This window comes from Cydia fagiglandana, chromosome 16 (assembly GCF_963556715.1).
Source record: "Cydia fagiglandana chromosome 16, ilCydFagi1.1, whole genome shotgun sequence".
NCBI lineage: Eukaryota > Metazoa > Arthropoda > Insecta > Lepidoptera > Tortricidae > Cydia > Cydia fagiglandana.
In genome coordinates, this window is record NC_085947.1 from 7,576,252 (window position 1) to 7,593,773 (window position 17,522).

Below are 17,522 nucleotides of genomic sequence, written 5' to 3' on the forward strand. Positions count from 1 at the left end.
AACGGGCTGGCGCTGTACAACGGGCTGGCGCTGGACAACGGGCTGGCGCTGGACAACGGGCTGGCGCTGACCCCGCCCATGGGCTGGCTCACCTGGCAGCGGTACCGGTGCCTCACCGACTGCACCACGTACCCTGACGAGTGTATAAGGTTAGTAGATGTTGCTACTATCATCTCCTGAGGGGTATCATCGACCCCGGCGCTGGACAACGGGCTGGCGCTGACCCCGCCCATGGGCTGGCTCACCTGGCAGCGGTACCGTTGCCTCACCGACTGCACCACGTACCCTGACGAGTGTATAAGGTTAGTAGATGTTGCTACTATCATCTCCTGAGGGGTATCATCGACCCCGGCGCTGCACAACGGGCTGGCGCTGACCCCGCCCATGGGCTGTGTCACTACCCCTCTAAGCTACTTTACTTACTTACTTACCTAACCGTAAAATAAACACCCCCTGTAGATTTATCTCTAAAATATGGCCATGTGATCGTCTAGCTAGTAGTTAGGACCCCTCGAAGCGAACCGCGGTAACCTCAAATTCTTTAATGAGTATCAACTAAATTTTGGACTCTGATTTTATTTATATTTACCTAGATTTTATGAACAGAAATTTATGGTAATAAATTTATTATGAAAATAAGAAATAATTTAAAGAAAGTCGAGTTATAGAAATGGAATAATTCAATAAAATTTATTAGCGTAATGTAAATGTAGTTGTAGAATTACTATAATGTATTTAAGTATTGCAGCATATATGATGACATAAATATAAAAAATTGTTGTTGATAAAATCCTGCTACGCCTATTAAGATCCCGGGATAACATAGAAGTAGCACTCCTGAGATAAGCTCATTTACACCCTAGAATTTCAAGAATAATTACAGTTAACTATCAACTTCTAAACGAAGCGTGATTTACTCACACGTGCTACTTCGTATGCCCGATGCAGGTCTGGGAACTCTTAGTCCGATTACAAGATCAATCGGAACACCTTCCCTACCAGTTTAGCCAGAAGGGCTTTGACCAACACTTCGTAACCTAAGCACACCTAGATGATGATGAAAAGAAGTGTCAAAGTATTCATCAGTCATCAAAATTACTTATCTTTTTTATATTCAAAAGCTAGGGATGCTAATCCCTTAGTCCCATTCCCCAAAACTGATAATATAGACAGAATTCCTAGTTTTCTAGATGTATAAACAAAGTACCGAGTTTATTTGCTAACTATTAGCTTAATCTAGGCCGAAATTGAGTATTCACTCAATTATATCCTTTGTACTGCTCCTGCCTGACAAAGGTTCCCTAAAGCAAACCGTTCTTCAATCCCAGAATAGTCTGCGTTCCTAAATCCAGATGATGTTGTAAATACCTGATTGTATTACTCAGTACCTCGCTTCTACACCAGACAACCAGAAATAAAAATTAGAAATAAATTTTATAGAAACATTAATTCTTTCCCCATATAAATTAGGAAGATTTAGACAGTTGAACACTTTTACCTTTTATACACACATATTTTAGAATAAAGAAACCATATTTTTAGACCCTAAGGAGAAATATATATCAACCATATCAATTTTATAGACCACAACTAAAAAATAACCTTGACAGACAATAAAAAGTGTGTGATTCTACCCTATTCCTACCCTTTGTCCCTAATCTAGTACATTCAAAGCATAGTTCGTTCTTACCATCGACCCAATGCTTTGTAACATACGCAAGTGTAGTCCCTATGAGAAGCTGTAGAGTTCGGCAGGCGAAACCGATGAAGCAACCTACAGGCCAGTGTATTTGGTTCCCCCTCCTACGCCCGCGGGCATGGTGGTAGGAAGTAAACCGCCCTATTCCGTGTATATAAGTGTATCAGTACCCTAGCACACACACGCACCAATCACGTGGGAAACTCTGCCGCGACTAAGACTAAGTGTAAGATATCAATCACGACAGAAGCTTTTCCCCGCAACCAGCACTAGTATGAACCGGAGCACCGAAATATATAAATAAATTTAATAGGAGACCTAGTCTCAATTACTGCCGACTTCAGTGGGCAGGGATTACTCCCAATGACGCGCACGTGACGTCTCCACATCCATCTAAACAGCTGGACCTTGAGACTAGTGAGATAGTTCATCTCTTATGTTGATATAAAAGAGATGCCAAGTCCTCTCAAACTTGGAGCAAAAGACTCTTAATCATCCAATCCTTTGGCACCGTTAGGCGGAGTGAATGCTTAGCTGGACAAACTGTCAGTCCAAACAATGATCTGGCTTTTTAAATAGCAAAAATACCCCATAGAAATACACTAAAATAATTATATTATCACAAAATTAAACTAACTCACCAGAGAAGTGAAATTCCCTTAAACACTGTCATCTATATTTAACATTACGAGAATTTCTTCCCGCAAAACCAAACACAGACACAATTCCAAGCCCTGGCCACGCAACGACATTGTCCCTGCATAGCATGACGGCACTTAGAACACACAGCGTAAAGAAAACTTCACAATAACTAAAACCCACACAAGGCAGTAAAGAATCTCCACAACAGTCTAAACTTAGCATTACGACGATCAAAATCCCCGCAAAACCAAGCACAGACACAAATTCTAAGTTTAAATTTACCAGGATAATTCCAAGTAAAAACAAACAGAAAAAGTTCGCGGAGAAACTTCACCCTTCCCGCACTACGTTACACCCGAAAACCAGAGTCACTGCTAGTCCGATGGTCGAAGAATGAATGAATCCCCCTACTCTCCGCACCGGCCTTTTATACCTTTTACTATGGCGACATAATGGCGACTTAGTGGCGACTGAACGGCGACATATTGGCGACAAAACGGCGACATATTGGCGACAAATCGGCGACAAAACGGCGACATAATAGCGACATATTGGCGACTTAATAGCGACATATTGGCGACTTAATAGCGACATATTGGCGACTTATTGGCGACTTAACAGCGACATATTGGCGACTTAACAGCGACATATTGGCGACAAAACAGCGACAAACCGGCGACTTATTGGCGACATTACCTAGAGAGACCTAATGGCGACATAACGGCGATACAATAGCGACATTAATCAAAACAAAGACATACTGGCGACATATTAGCGACATAACGGCGACTTAACAGCGACATTTGGGCGACATTTGGGCGACATAATAGCGACATAACGGCGACTTATTGGCGACAAATCAGCGACATATTGGCGACTTAATAGCGACATATTGGCGACTTAACAGCGACATATTGGCGACAAAACAGCGACAAATCGGTGACTTATTGGCGACATTACCTAGAGAGACCTAATGGCGACATAACGGCGATACAATAGCGACATTAATCAATACAAAGACATACTGGCGACATATTAGCGACATAACGGCGACTTAACAGCGACATTTGGGCGACATTTGGGCGACATAATAGCGACATAACGGCGACTTATTGGCGACAAATCAGCGACATATTGGCGACTTAATAGCGACATATTGGCGACTTAACAGCGACATATTGGCGACAAAACAGCGACAAATCGGCGACTTATTGGCGACATTACCTAGAGAGACCTAATGGCGACATAACGGCGATACAATAGCGACATTAATCAAAACAAAGACATACTGGCGACATATTAGCGACATAACGGCGACTTAACAGCGACATTTGGGCGACATTTGGGCGACATAATAGCGACATAACGGCGACTTATTGGCGACAAATCAGCGACATATTGGCGACTTAATAGCGACATATTGGCGACTTAACAGCGACATATTGGCGACAAAACAGCGACAAATCGGCGACTTATTGGCGACATTACCTAGAGAGACCTAATGGCGATACAATAGCGACATTAATCAAAACAAAGACATACTGGCGACATATTAGCGACATAACGGCGACTTAACAGCGACATTTGGGCGACATTTGGGCGACATAATAGCGACATAACGGCGACTTATTGGCGACAAATCAGCGACATATTGGCGACTTAATAGCGACATATTGGCGACTTAACAGCGACATATTGGCGACAAAACAGCGACAAATCGGCGACTTATTGGCGACATTACCTAGAGAGACCTAATGGCGACATAACGGCGATACAATAGCGACATTAATCAAAACAAAGACATACTGGCGACATATTAGCGACATAACGGCGACTTAACAGCGACATTTGGGCGACATAACGGCGACTTATCAGCGACATTTGGGCGACATAACGGCGACTTATCAGCGACATTTGGGCGACATAATAGCGACATTTGGGCGACATTTGGGCGACATACTAGCGACATAACGGCGACTTAACAGCGACATTTGGGCGACATAATAGCGACATAACGGCGACTTATTGGCGACATAATAGCGACATAACGGCGACTTATTGGCGACAAATCAGCGACATAATAGCGACTTATAAAGATAAACATTATTCCAAAAGTACCAGGATACCAGAACTGCAGAAGAGGTCGTTGCCTCGGACAGGTAACAAGGTTTGATTCAAGAAGAAAGGTCTTAAGTTTCAGGTTGTTTTACTAAACCATATGTCCTAAATTTTAAGGTTCACTTTCGCTTACTTCAGATCAAAAATCACGTCCCTTTCTCTCACACAGTTTAGAGGTAGACAGAGTTATTTTCATTGATATTTACGCACACATAGACATTAGCCGTGCATTTCGAGTAGTCCGTTTGAGTAGACTTTAATAAAAAGGGAACGTTCGAATACTCTCCGCGCGCGAATTTTTAAACATTATTTTACTTTGGTATTTTTTTAGTTTGTTTATTTGTAAGTTAAAAAAAAAAACATGTGTAAGTAATAAACCATAGAATTACGTGCATCAAGTTTCAATCGTTAGAATATTAGATAGAATTATGAATGAAATATGCGTCTGAAGAGGACATCAGTACTAAATTGGTAATTTCTTTTTAATTTCTGTTTTACAATGAAAAATGAGGCTTATACTAGATAATAGGCATACGGCTAGTCACAGCTGGCTCACCTGGCAGCGGTACCGGTGCCTCACCGACTGCACCACGTACCCTGACGAGTGTATAAGGTTAGTAGATGTTGCTACTATCATCTCCTGAGGGGTATCATCGACCCCGGCGCTGGACAACGGGCTGGTGCTGACCCCGCCCATGGGCTGGCTCACCTGGCAGCGGTACCGGTGCCTCACCGACTGCACCACGTACCCTGACGAGTGTATAAGTTTAGTAGATGTTGCTACTATCATCTCCTGAGGGGTATCATCGACCCCGGCGCTGGACAACGGGCTGGCGCTGACCCCGCCCATGGGCTGGCTCACCTGGCAGCGGTACCGGTGCCTCACCGACTGCACCACGTACCCTGACGAGTGTATAAGGTTAGTAGATGTTGCTACTATCATCTCCTGAGGGGTATCATCGACCCAGGCGCTGGACAACGGGCTGGCGCTGACCCCGCCCATGGGCTGGCTCACCTGGCAGCGGTACCGGTGCCTCACCGACTGCACCACGTACCCTGACGAGTGTATAAGGTACCTATAGGGTGTATAAAAATATAAGTAATTAATGAGCCACTCGCTAAATTACCTTTTTCTAAATCGCCCTCCTTAAAAAGGTCCCATTTTTTGCTAGTGCGATAATTAAGTAAAACCGTAATGGTGCAGTAATTTTTTGATCAAAATGGGAGGACGAGTAAGATATTATTACGGTTCATATATTGTGTGTATTTCTGAACCGATTTTGAAAATGATTTCAGTGAAAAGCTGATAAAGCGCACAGCAGACATGATGGTGAACGAAGGTTACCTGGAGGCGGGGTACGACTATATCGGCATCGACGACTGCTGGATGGAGAAGAACCGGAGCGCCAGCGGGAAACTCGTTCCGGACCGCGAGCGGTTCCCGAATGGCATGAAGATGCTTGGGAAATATGTACGTAAATCAATCTCATTCAACCTTTTTTTTTGAAAGAACTTTAATTAGGTACTCTTAGTTCAGGAAGTCTCTTTGTTTGGTTCTCACCAAACTTTTCACCATGTATCCATCATGCGTAGCTATAGAAGTTGCTTTGATGGATAATATTTTAAAAGAGGGGAGTGGCCCAACCCAAGCAAAGATTCCCTTTGCTGCAATGTTGACTACTACCTAATATATTGGAGGGGAGGGTTGCGGGGTCTTCCCGTACCTACATTGTGTCTGTCTAAGTGTCTACCGATCGAAAGGTTCCCAATTTGAGCAGGTTTAGAAGATATTTCCCGGCCACACTTAAATCTGTATTTCTGCGCTATACATAGAGGAACGAATAAAATTCAACTTTCTTTAACACGTTCACTACGGCATCGGGTCGAATGTAACCGTTGTAGAACTTTCCTTCGGTGCGAGAGATAATTTGCTGTTCCGTACGCTGGTGCGGGATAGATATCTCTGGATGTAGCAAGAGTAAAAAAAGGATAGGTAGTGTTTTGACAATGTCTACTGGAATATAAGCAATATAGGTAATAAAATACGTATCGGTTACTTTCGACCCCATGCCGACCAGGGCGAAAATTTTTTTCATCTGGTACGGCCATCGGGTCGTCAAGATCCGATGCCCGATGACCCGATAGCCGTACTAGATGAAAGTCTAGTTGAGCCAGTGCAGTCCAAGTGTGTGGGTGTGACAATTAGTGAATTATCGATCATGAAGCGATCGAGAAAAACATTGTTTTTTTAGTGAAAAACAAGAAAACGAACATGAAACGGTTAAAAAGAACAAAGAAGATGTAACTGCCAGGAGGATAATTATTGGTAAGCGTTACATATCTGCCAATAATATTTACACAAGCCCATCAACCTACCACCTACCTACCATCAAATTGTTCACTAATTGCAATATTGTCTTTAGTAGGTATCACATAAGTCTATCACCATATTAAAATTAATATTTTTCGATATCGATGTTTTATTTCTACCCCCAACACTACAAAAATATCGACAATCTGAACAGCCAGTGCGGATATCGGGTGTAAGAGATCCGACAAATTGTTTTTTGTCCAGCATTTTCATTTTAAAATGAATCTACCTACGAATTGAATAGTGACTAGGTTGACTATCAAAGAATATGTTATTTAAAAAATATATGCATAATTCATCGTAAAAACGTAGATAATAACAATTAATTAAGAGAATACCCAACGGTTATTATCGACCCGTTAACGCCATAGAATAAAGTCATGCATCGGATCTAACAGACCCTGTGCCGTGCCCAGGGAAAGTCTTAAAAATTCTTTGCCGTTGCGAACGTGTTAAAAAACGTCGAAAAAATATCTTCTTTTTTTTAAATAAGACATAAGACTATGTACCTCCCAAACGAGACGAATCACGAAACCAAATTAAGGCAGAACAATAATCTTAATGTCGATTAATAAATAATCACATATGTCATATTAAAAAAAACCGGGCAAGTGCGAGTCGGACTCGCGCACGAAGGGTTCCGTACCATAATGCAAAAAAAAAACAAAAAAAAGCAAAAAAAAACCGGTCACCCATCCAAGTACTGACCACTCCCGACGTTGCTTAACTTTAGTCAAAAATCACGTTTGTTGTATGGGAGCTCCATTTAAATCTTTATTTTATTCTGCTTTTAGTATTTGGGGTCATCCATTAATTACGTCACACGAATTTCTAGGTTTTTTGACCCCTCCCCCCTCCTTGTCACACTTGGTCACATTTAGCAAACCCCTCCCCCCTAGTGTGACGTCACATTTTTTCTACGAAATCGCCAAATCGAATTAAGTAAGTACCTGAGTATTATTAATCCCATCAAAAACATAAATGTAAAAAAGGAGAGCCAAGTTCAATACAAAAATTATGCTTGGCTGTGGGGTTCGCCGCAAAAAGAATGGAGATCTAAATGAGTGCCAAGTTCTATGCAAAATCCAAATATGTATTTATAGGAACAAAATAACATTATAAACAAGTATTAAACTCTATTTCTTTGCTTTATTGGATACCTATAACAATTGCTGTTATTTAAAAAAAATGCGAGATCTTAAAGCAGGTTAGATTTGACTTGGCCAGTTTTCATTACATCAGTCATTTTATAAAGTTATTCAACATATATATTTTGTAATTCTGATAAAAACTGGCCAAGCCAAATCTAACCTACTTTAAGCGCTCACATTTTTTTAAAATAACAGAAATTGTTATAGGTATCCAATAAAGCAAAGAAATAGAGTTTAATACTTGTTTATAATGTTATTTTGTTCCTATAAATACATATTTGGATTTTGCATAGAACTTGGCACTCATTTAGATCTCCATTCTTTTTGCGGCGAACCCCACAGCCAAGCATAATTTTTGTATTGAACTTGGCTCTCCTTTTTTACATTTATGTTTTTGATGGGATATCAATACTTTTTGTAAAGAAAACTAGGCAGGTATTGAGATTTAATGTTTTTTCTTGTGTTTCCGCTGCATGTTTTTTACTTCTGTTCTTTGTATTAATTATGTGGTGCCGCGCGCCGCCAACGACACACCGTTGGCCGGTTGTTTAGCGCGTATTACAGGTTTTTTGTATGAAGACCCCCCCTATTTTTTAACTTTTTTATTTTTAGATTTTTTTCTTACGCTTACACACAATTACCGAGCTGGATTCCAAATTTCATCCTTCTAGGTCATCTGGAAGTAGGTTAGGTTTAGGTACTTATATGTCAGTCACAATAAAAAATGTTTTTTTTTGTATGGGGACCCCCCCTATCTTATAACTTTTTTATATTTTTAGATTTTTTCCTACGCTTTCACACAATAACTGAGCTGGATTCCAAATTCCATCCTTCTAGGTCATCTGGAAGTAGGTTAGGTTTAGGTACTTATATGTCAGTCACAATAAAAAATGTTTTTTTTTGTATGGGGACCCCCCCTATTTTATAACTTTTTTTTTTTTAGATTTTTTCCTACGCTTTCACACAATAACTGAGCTGGATTCCAAATTTCATCCTTCTAGGTCATCTGGAAGTAGGTTAGGTTTAGGTGCTATAAGTCTGTCAGTCAGTCTTAAAATTTACGACTTTTTGACCTTCATATCTTTATAACCGTTTGAGCTAGCTTCATGAAATTTGGGCTTCTAGATGTCCTTATGGATATAATTAAACACACGTAGTTTTATGTGTTTACATTAAAGATGTTTTGAGTTATAGAAGGGTCAAAAGTGGCACCAAGTGGTTCGTGTAATATTACACTTGGCGCTGGCTAGCCAGTTCCTTTGCTTGAACTTGGCTTGACACGCTGCCGCGTGTCTAGATATTTTATCAAAATATTTTTGACGATATAAATATTAGTAATTTTATAACCCAAAACTGCTTAGGAAAGAAAATTAAACGAATAAAAACGATTATCGTTTTAAAAACTTGTTATTTAAATGTACAGCGAATAAAATAATTCAAATAAATTTTCGGTTACTGATCAATGAAGTTAAAGTGACGTCACAAAGTTTGTGTCTCCCCCCTCCCCCATGTCACAATATGTCACATTTTCTTGACCCCCTCCCTCCCCCTAAACGTGTGATGTAATTAATGGATGACCCCTTTGTTGTTATAGCGGCAACAGAAATACATCATCTGTGAAAATTTCAACTGTCTAGCTATCACGGTTCGTGAGATACATATTCAATAGATACAGCCTGGTGACAGACGGACGGACGGACGGACAGCGAAGTCTTAGTAATAGGGTCCCGTTTTACCCTTTGGGTACGGAACCCTAAAAAGATAAATATATAATTATCTAACTTCCCTCAGGTTCACAGCAAAGGCCTAAAGTTCGGTATCTACCAGGACTACGGTACGAAGACGTGCGCAGGCTATCCTGGAGTGATGGGGCACGAGCAGACGGACGTGGACACCCTCGTCAGCTGGGGCGTCGACTACATCAAACTGGACGGCTGTTATTCCAAACCGGACGAGATGAAAACAGGTAACTCTGAGTCTACAGCAAAGGCACAATTCGGTATCTTACCAGGGCTACGGTACCAAGACGTGCGCAGGCTATCCTGGAGTGATGGGGCACGAACAGACGGACGTGGAGACCCTCGTCAGCTGGGGCGTCGACTACATCAAACTGGACGGCTGTTATTCCAAACAGGACGAGATGAAAACAGGTAACTCTGAGTCTACAGCAAAGGCACAGTTCGGTATCTTACCAGGGCTACGGTACCAAGACGTGCGCAAGCTATCCTGGAGTGATGGGGCACGAACAGACGGACGTGGAGACCCTCGTCAGCTGGGGCGTCGACTACATCAAACTGGACGGCTGTTATTCCAAACAGGACGAGATGAAAACAGGTAACTCTGAGTCTACAGCAAAGGCACAGTTCGGTATCTTACCAGGGCTACGGTACCAAGAGGTGCGCAGGCTATCCTGGAGTGATGGGGCACATACAGACGGACGTGGAGACCCTCGTCAGCTGGGGCGTCGACTACATCAAACTGGACGGCTGTTATTCTAAACCGGACGAGATGAAAACAGGTAACTCTTAGTCTACAGCAAAGGCACAGTTCGGTATCTTACCAGGGCTACGGTACCAAGACGTGCGCAGGCTATCCTGGAGTGATGGGGCACGAGCAGACGGACGTGGAGACCCTCGTCAGCTGGGGCGTCGACTACATCAAACTGGACGGCTGTTATTCTAAACCGGACGAGATGAAAACAGGTAACTCTTAGTCTACAGCAAAGGCGAAGTTCGGGATCTACCAGGACTACGGTACCAAGAGGTGCGCAGGCTATCCTGGAGTGATGGGGCACGAGCAGACGGACGTGGACACCCTCGTCAGCTGGGGCGTCGACTACATCAAACTGGACGGCTGTTATTTCAAACCGGACGAGATGAAAACAGGTAACTCTTATTCTACAGCAAAGGCGAAGTTCGGGATCTACCAGGACTACGGTACCAAGATGTGCGCAGGCTATCCTGGAGTGATGGGGCACGAGCAGACGGACGTGGACACCCTCGTCAGCTGGGGCGTCGACTACATCAAACTGGACGGCTGTTATTCCAAACCGGACGAGATGAAAACAGGTAACTCTTAGTCTACAACACAGGCAAAGTTCGGTATCTACCAGGACTACGGTACCAAGACGTGCGCAGGCTATCCTGGAGTGATGGGGCACGAGCAGACGGACGTGGACACCCTCGTCAGCTGAGCGTCGACTACATCAAACTAGAGACGGCAGTTATTCTAAACCGGACGAGATGAAAACAGGTAACTCTGAGACTCCAGCAAAGGCAGAGTTCGGGATCTAAGGACTTAATATTACTTTTGTATCCATGTTAGTTTACCAATCACGAAGTAAATGATTTTATGATTTATGATTATTGATTATTCACAGCGGAGGTAGGGAAGGAAAGACTAGTACTGGTACTGATGTAAGCTGCTTGAAATAATAGATTAAAAAGATATTAAAGTCATCAAAAACATCTAAACGAACGAAGCTTAGAAGCACCTCTACTCTAAGTACCCAGGTAGTCTGAAAACCTACTAAGTATTAAGGCATACGAGTATGTTGAAATATTTTGTGATACACTTGACCGTCTATGTAAATTAAATTGAATATTAAGCTCTTCTTATGCCTTGTTTGCAGGATATCCAGATTTCGGAAGGATGCTGAACAAGACAGGTCGTCCGGTTCTGTATTCCTGCAGCTGGCCTGCTTATCTCGAGCCGGACAGTATTTTGGTGAGTACAGTCAATAGGGTTCCAATTGGCTGTCCGGAACGACATATTATATAGCATTGATCACTTGTTACGTTCAACAGCCGAACTACACAGTGATCGCAGAGAACTGCAATCTATGGCGCAACTGGGACGACATTGAGGACTCCTGGGAGAGCCTCCGCGGCATCATGAACTGGTTCGGAGACAATCAGGAGCGCCTAGCGCCGTTCGCTGGCCCAGGACACTGGAATGACCCTGACATGGTACGTTTTTATGCTTACTTACCTACTTAATGGCGCACACGAGTACAGTCGCCTATATTGTCAGGGCGTTAGAGTGCGTGCTCAGATATTGTGAACACCTTGGCCGCTCCGATATATCTGATGGCGACTGTACACGCCAGTTGTCTTGATCCTGTGCCATCCCCCGCCAGTTATCGGCAAGGAGATCGTGCAAGTCAGCGGACTTGCACGATCTCCTACTTGAAGTGTCAACCAGCGATACCTGGGACGTCTGATCGGCCTCCGTCCTACCGAGCGTCCCAGGTTCCCCTTTTAGCGCCGCGATCCTATGCGTTTTTATGCTAATATAATGTAATTAAAGGAGGTCATTGTACCTCTAATGAGAAAACTTTATTTACCTGTAATCATTTCAAATGTAAAGGTTACCCAGAGAAACCTTGTGATCAATATTAAAATTAAAATTTCTAATTGATGCATCTGCACAGTGCATCTGAATCCTGTATTTTTTACATAATAACCGTGAGCCATCGTATGACCTGGCTTTACCTAAAATGCTAACTATGTAACCAAACCGCCATATTGAAGCTGTCACTAAATAATGATTTCAGTATGGCGGTTTGTTTACATAGTTAGCAAGTTCCATTGAATGACACTTTAGCAACTCTACTACTCTTAAGTTCGTAATTTGAATCTCGATTCGCAACGCAATGGCTACTCAGCCGAAGTGATAGATCTAATGATCCTCCAGCGAATTGTTTGGCAATTATTAGTACCTTACCTACTCTTGTATAAGTAGATGAACTGTTTTTTAATTGCTAGTTTTTGATATTTTTGATGATAACAGATTAGCTAAATTAAATACAAAAATATACATAAACAACCGTGATACCGAAATTGAATACCGGTTAATTTGTATGAAAAATATACCGGTATTGGGTCCCTGCATTTAACCTCATTCTGTATTTTTTTCCAGTTACTAGTGGGCAACTACGGCCTGTCCTTGGACCAGGCGCGGGTCCAGATGGCGGTGTGGGCGGTGTTGGCCGCGCCGCTCCTCATAAGCGCGGACTTGTCTCGCATGCGGCCGGAATTCAAAGAGATCCTGCTGAACAGGGACATTATCGCCGTCAACCAAGACCCGCTGGGGAAGCAGGGGCTTAGGGTGTATAACGATTCGGTAATAATATACATACTTACTTTAAAATGAAACAATTTTCATGTAAGGACCGTGCGCGAGTGAGGTTGAGTGGTTTTTACGTTACAATTTTAATTATGTACCCTTGTATATTTAGCTTTTTAAGGCATCAAGGAACTAAAAATTATAATGTTTTCAGAAACACCACAGGCAGATCTGGACTCGTCAGCTGTCGGACAACTCCTACGCCGTGGCGTTTGTGAGCACCCGCGTCGACGGGGTGCCATACGCTGTGTCCTTTAGCCATGACGATATGAAGATACCAGCGCAGAACTATAGAGTTCAGGTACTATGCTAAGTATTGTCGATATTAATTGGCGTCCATGGAGCTCGATTTTCATCGGCTTGCCTAAGGGACATTTCCTACAACTCTTGAAGACAAAGACAACCAAATTAGTTCCGGTTTGTCTGAGGATATTTTTGACAAGCCGCCACTGATTGACATGACCCTTTACTGGTTCATAACTATGATAGGATTAAACATAATTTGATTGATGTTATGGGATAGGACATAATCTGATCCCTGATCCTTTTGTGAACCATTGTGGACTACTACCACGGCTAAATTACATATACGACTTGTGATCGGCGTACTTAATTGTACCTACTTATATATATATATATATATATATTACTCTATAGAACTGATCTATCTTAAATCCAACAAGTGCTTGAGTTGTGCTTACAATTCGTTATAATCAACAATGACCAATTGACACAGTATCACTTTTGTCTTTAGGATTTTTATAATGAAGAAGAAGACCGAAAGTTGGGCGCCGATGAGAAATTTACAACGCGAATAAATCCTACAGGTAAAGTACATGAATAATTATAGGGATAATCCCTACTATAATTACGGTAGTTAACTCTGTCTGTATGTTACCTAGATTTTCATTCTTCAACCTCTGAACCGATAAAGATGGTTGAGATGCAAGGTTGATATCCTGGGAAAGGACAGAAAGTTTTTATCCTGAGGAGGAATTTACTTTGGAAGTGGAATATTATGGAAGTACTAATTCTACGCAAACGAAATCGACCTTTTCATAGCTAAATCTCCGAAGACCAATAAGTCTTGTGATGTTTGTACTAGACGTCGATAGATATATTTGTGCTTATCTCACAGACACCCTGACACGGTGAGGGCACGTTGCAGAGAATAAGTAAATTTCAAATTAGAATATTTAAATATGTATTTGAAAAATATCACTAGTAGTAGGCTAGTCTGCTGGCCATGAGTAAGCCCATTCATAATAAAAAAAAAAAAATATTTATCACATATCTTGTCAGTAAAAAAAGGCGCGAAATTCAAATTTTCTATGGGATGATATCGCTACGCGCCTACATTTTTCAAATTTACCGCCTTTTTCTACTGACAAGATCTGCTTGACCAAGTATATTAAGTTCGACCTGGAGAGTACAGGGAGTATTAGGCCCTCTGATAAGGGCGTGTCGCGTGACGCAAGCGGATAGACTATGGGTAAATTGATAATATCACCCCGATTTGCCTCCCTGGCCTCCTGGTGAAGCCCATGTTCTCTGTATCGGGCACGACAGATTGGTATTGTAATAAATTTTGCAACAAATTCCATATTATACTATTTTCGATAAAGCGAATTGATTGATTCACTGAATCGTTAGCGATGAACTTATTACTTTTTTAACATTTAGGGGTCAAGTTCTACAAATTCATCCCTGATGGGCAGTCGGAGGAAGACTCCAAGAACCCTGAAGAAAATACGATGAACAATATGAATATTAATGTTGATAATGACTTAGATAAGACTATTGTTGTTGTATAATAACAGCGTTTTACACAAAAATAAAACGCTAATTAAATAACTTACCCTATTCGGAACCTAATAATAATATTGAGAATGGCAACCCTGTTGTCGGTCGTATTGTCCTTTTCTAGCATATACGTCCCTCTCTCTCCCACACTCCCACCACACAGCAGTTTGCTTTTTGGCGGTTGTCGCAAAAACAAATTTCCAACTCATTGTCTCAAAATTATACATATTTACACCAGGCAGGATTAAAACTTTAGGTTCCGAATAGGGTAAGTTATTTAATTAGCGTTTTATTTTTGTGTAAAACGCTGTTATTAAACAACTGTACCGCTATTCGGAACCTAATAATAATATTGAGACGTGTTTGTTATCGCCTGGTGGTGGGAAGACGCCAAGCCAATGTGATTATACATGTACTTATTATGTATATGTAATATTATTATATTATGAGTGTTTAATTAACTATGCAGTACACCCTTTATTTTAACACCTGTGAGGAGAGAGGTATTTAGTAAAGCATACAATTTGATATTCCATTATATTATGATTATGATACTAACTTAACATTTTATATACGTACTTAATGTACTTATAAATGTTCAAAAAGAATAAGTGAGTCACCACAAGGGTGCTATACTTAATTACTTAAATGTAGGTATGTGAAAACTAGGTAAAAGAAGATGTGATAAGTCAGTCTACTCTTCAAAGAGCATACAACATCTGTTATAAGGAGTAATGTAATTCAAGTATGAAAAGATAAAAATAATAACGTACTAGAGTAGTTTTTATTTATAAGTCGCAATTCTTATCAAATTTGATAATAATTATCTATAATAGTAAAGTAAGCAGTTGCAGGAATATAACAAGGACAGGACCTTTCTTATTTCCAGAATCCCTCGGGATTAGGTAGACGAATATTTTAATTATTCTTTATATCACTATCACCACAAACAGAGTTAATAAAATTAGGTACTTATTCAAATGTCATAGGGAATCACTAAATTTATTTAATGACTGTAAGCCATATACTCGGTTATAGGTTATAGTTATAGCTATAAAATGCATTTAACCCTTTTATATGCTTTACTAACGAGAACGCAAGTCACTGTACATACATAAATAAACCTTACTTAAAAGTGTGAAGGTTAGGTACTATGAGAGCTTAAGCCACAACACTCATTGTTCACTGCGCTGTGGCACTAGTTATGACGCTTTGTGGTGTTCTTGTGTAGAATTGCCACAGAACTTTATCAATAATATTTGCAGAGTCATTCTAATTAAATTCAAGTTTAGCTATCATAACCTTAATTTTACTCAATAATTTGTATATATATGTAGTAAGAGTAGTTTCTTAGTGGTTTACTTTATCTGGTGCCTACTGGTAGACATAAGCCTTAAAACTTTATTGGTTCTGACCGCTAAAGTGACTTAATTTCTGTAAACTATTCATAGACATTGCTTAATTCTGAGTATTCAGTTTTCTCTATTCAGTGTGTAAATTATAAGGAATCAGATACTTAATTCGAAACCCTAGCTCATCGCATAGGTGCTTTTAACCGAAATACAAATTTATGTGCTTATTTCGTGATTTTACATTATTTGCTGTGGGAAACCAGGGGGTTCCCGACCATTTGCCGGGCGCCTGTGGCCCCAAAGCCACAGCGCAGAGGCCCTTTAAGAGGGACCTATTTTATCCAATGCTAGAATCAACACTTTGTCGAATCTATTAGATATTTAGGTATACTTATCCTCCTTATGAACTAAGGATAATTGTTACTTGTTTATATTTCAATAATAGCAAGATTGTAAATTATTTTATATTCTGAAATATAATATTACTTAATTTGGGCCAGTGTACTTTTGTATACTATATCTCTGGCCTACTACCTACTATATAGGTTAGTCTAATAACATCCCGCCTCCTGGGAGGCAATATACAGAGTTCTTGGATATATATTCACGATATCGCTAAGTGTGTGGATCTAGTTTTCCGACACTTGACTGCATGAAATTATTGTGTACATTTTTTACAGGTCTCGAGCAAGAAGGGTACCTATATATAGGTTGAGGTCCTTAACTTGTGGATTTGGTAATAGGAGCAAGACACAGACGGGGTGTAAATTAATTGATCCACCATGTTTCAAGAGATTCATGTGCATTGATGCCTTCAAGTTACACTGTACAGACAGACTATATAACTCTTTTGCAGAGTTTTGCCAACATATTATAATAAATGACTGCATTTGTTTGGGTGTACTTGTTCCACGACAAAAACATATTTATATATATTACAATGTATTTTTGAAAAGTACTCGCCTTTCAAAATAGCTTCGCCTTTTCGCAAGGCTTGCTGCTGTTTCACATTGTGCAAAGCAAACAGTATCGCAATGCTATAATTTTGTATAAATTGAGAACTAGAGGGTCATGCCCTAGACGTGACCGCCCAGAAGTTATACTAGAATCGTTCGTGCAAACCATTAAGTCACTAGCTGTTTATTAAAAACCTTATGACTGGGTACATTACATTCCACGGTGGGTACATTTGTTAAACGTATAGTATCAAACTATGACGAATAATGATAAGTGAATTAAGTGATAACAATATTTGGTCC

General features: G+C 40.7%; 1 protein-coding gene across 1 annotated transcript in view; it reads left to right on the plus strand.

Moving 5' to 3' along the window:
* LOC134671877 (alpha-N-acetylgalactosaminidase-like) overlaps nucleotides 1–14,928 on the plus strand; it is a 30,803-nt gene extending 15,875 nt beyond the window's left edge. The window contains exons 3-10 of the mRNA XM_063529736.1: nucleotides 5,756–5,930; nucleotides 9,773–9,947; nucleotides 11,613–11,707; nucleotides 11,788–11,949; nucleotides 12,902–13,105; nucleotides 13,263–13,409; nucleotides 13,863–13,935; nucleotides 14,792–14,928. Of these exons, the coding sequence (XP_063385806.1) occupies nucleotides 5,756–5,930; nucleotides 9,773–9,947; nucleotides 11,613–11,707; nucleotides 11,788–11,949; nucleotides 12,902–13,105; nucleotides 13,263–13,409; nucleotides 13,863–13,935; nucleotides 14,792–14,922 (1,162 nt within the window). The 3' untranslated portion in view covers nucleotides 14,923–14,928. The remainder of the gene's footprint in view (nucleotides 1–5,755; nucleotides 5,931–9,772; nucleotides 9,948–11,612; nucleotides 11,708–11,787; nucleotides 11,950–12,901; nucleotides 13,106–13,262; nucleotides 13,410–13,862; nucleotides 13,936–14,791) is intronic.
* Nucleotides 14,929–17,522: the final 2,594 nt, after the last annotated feature.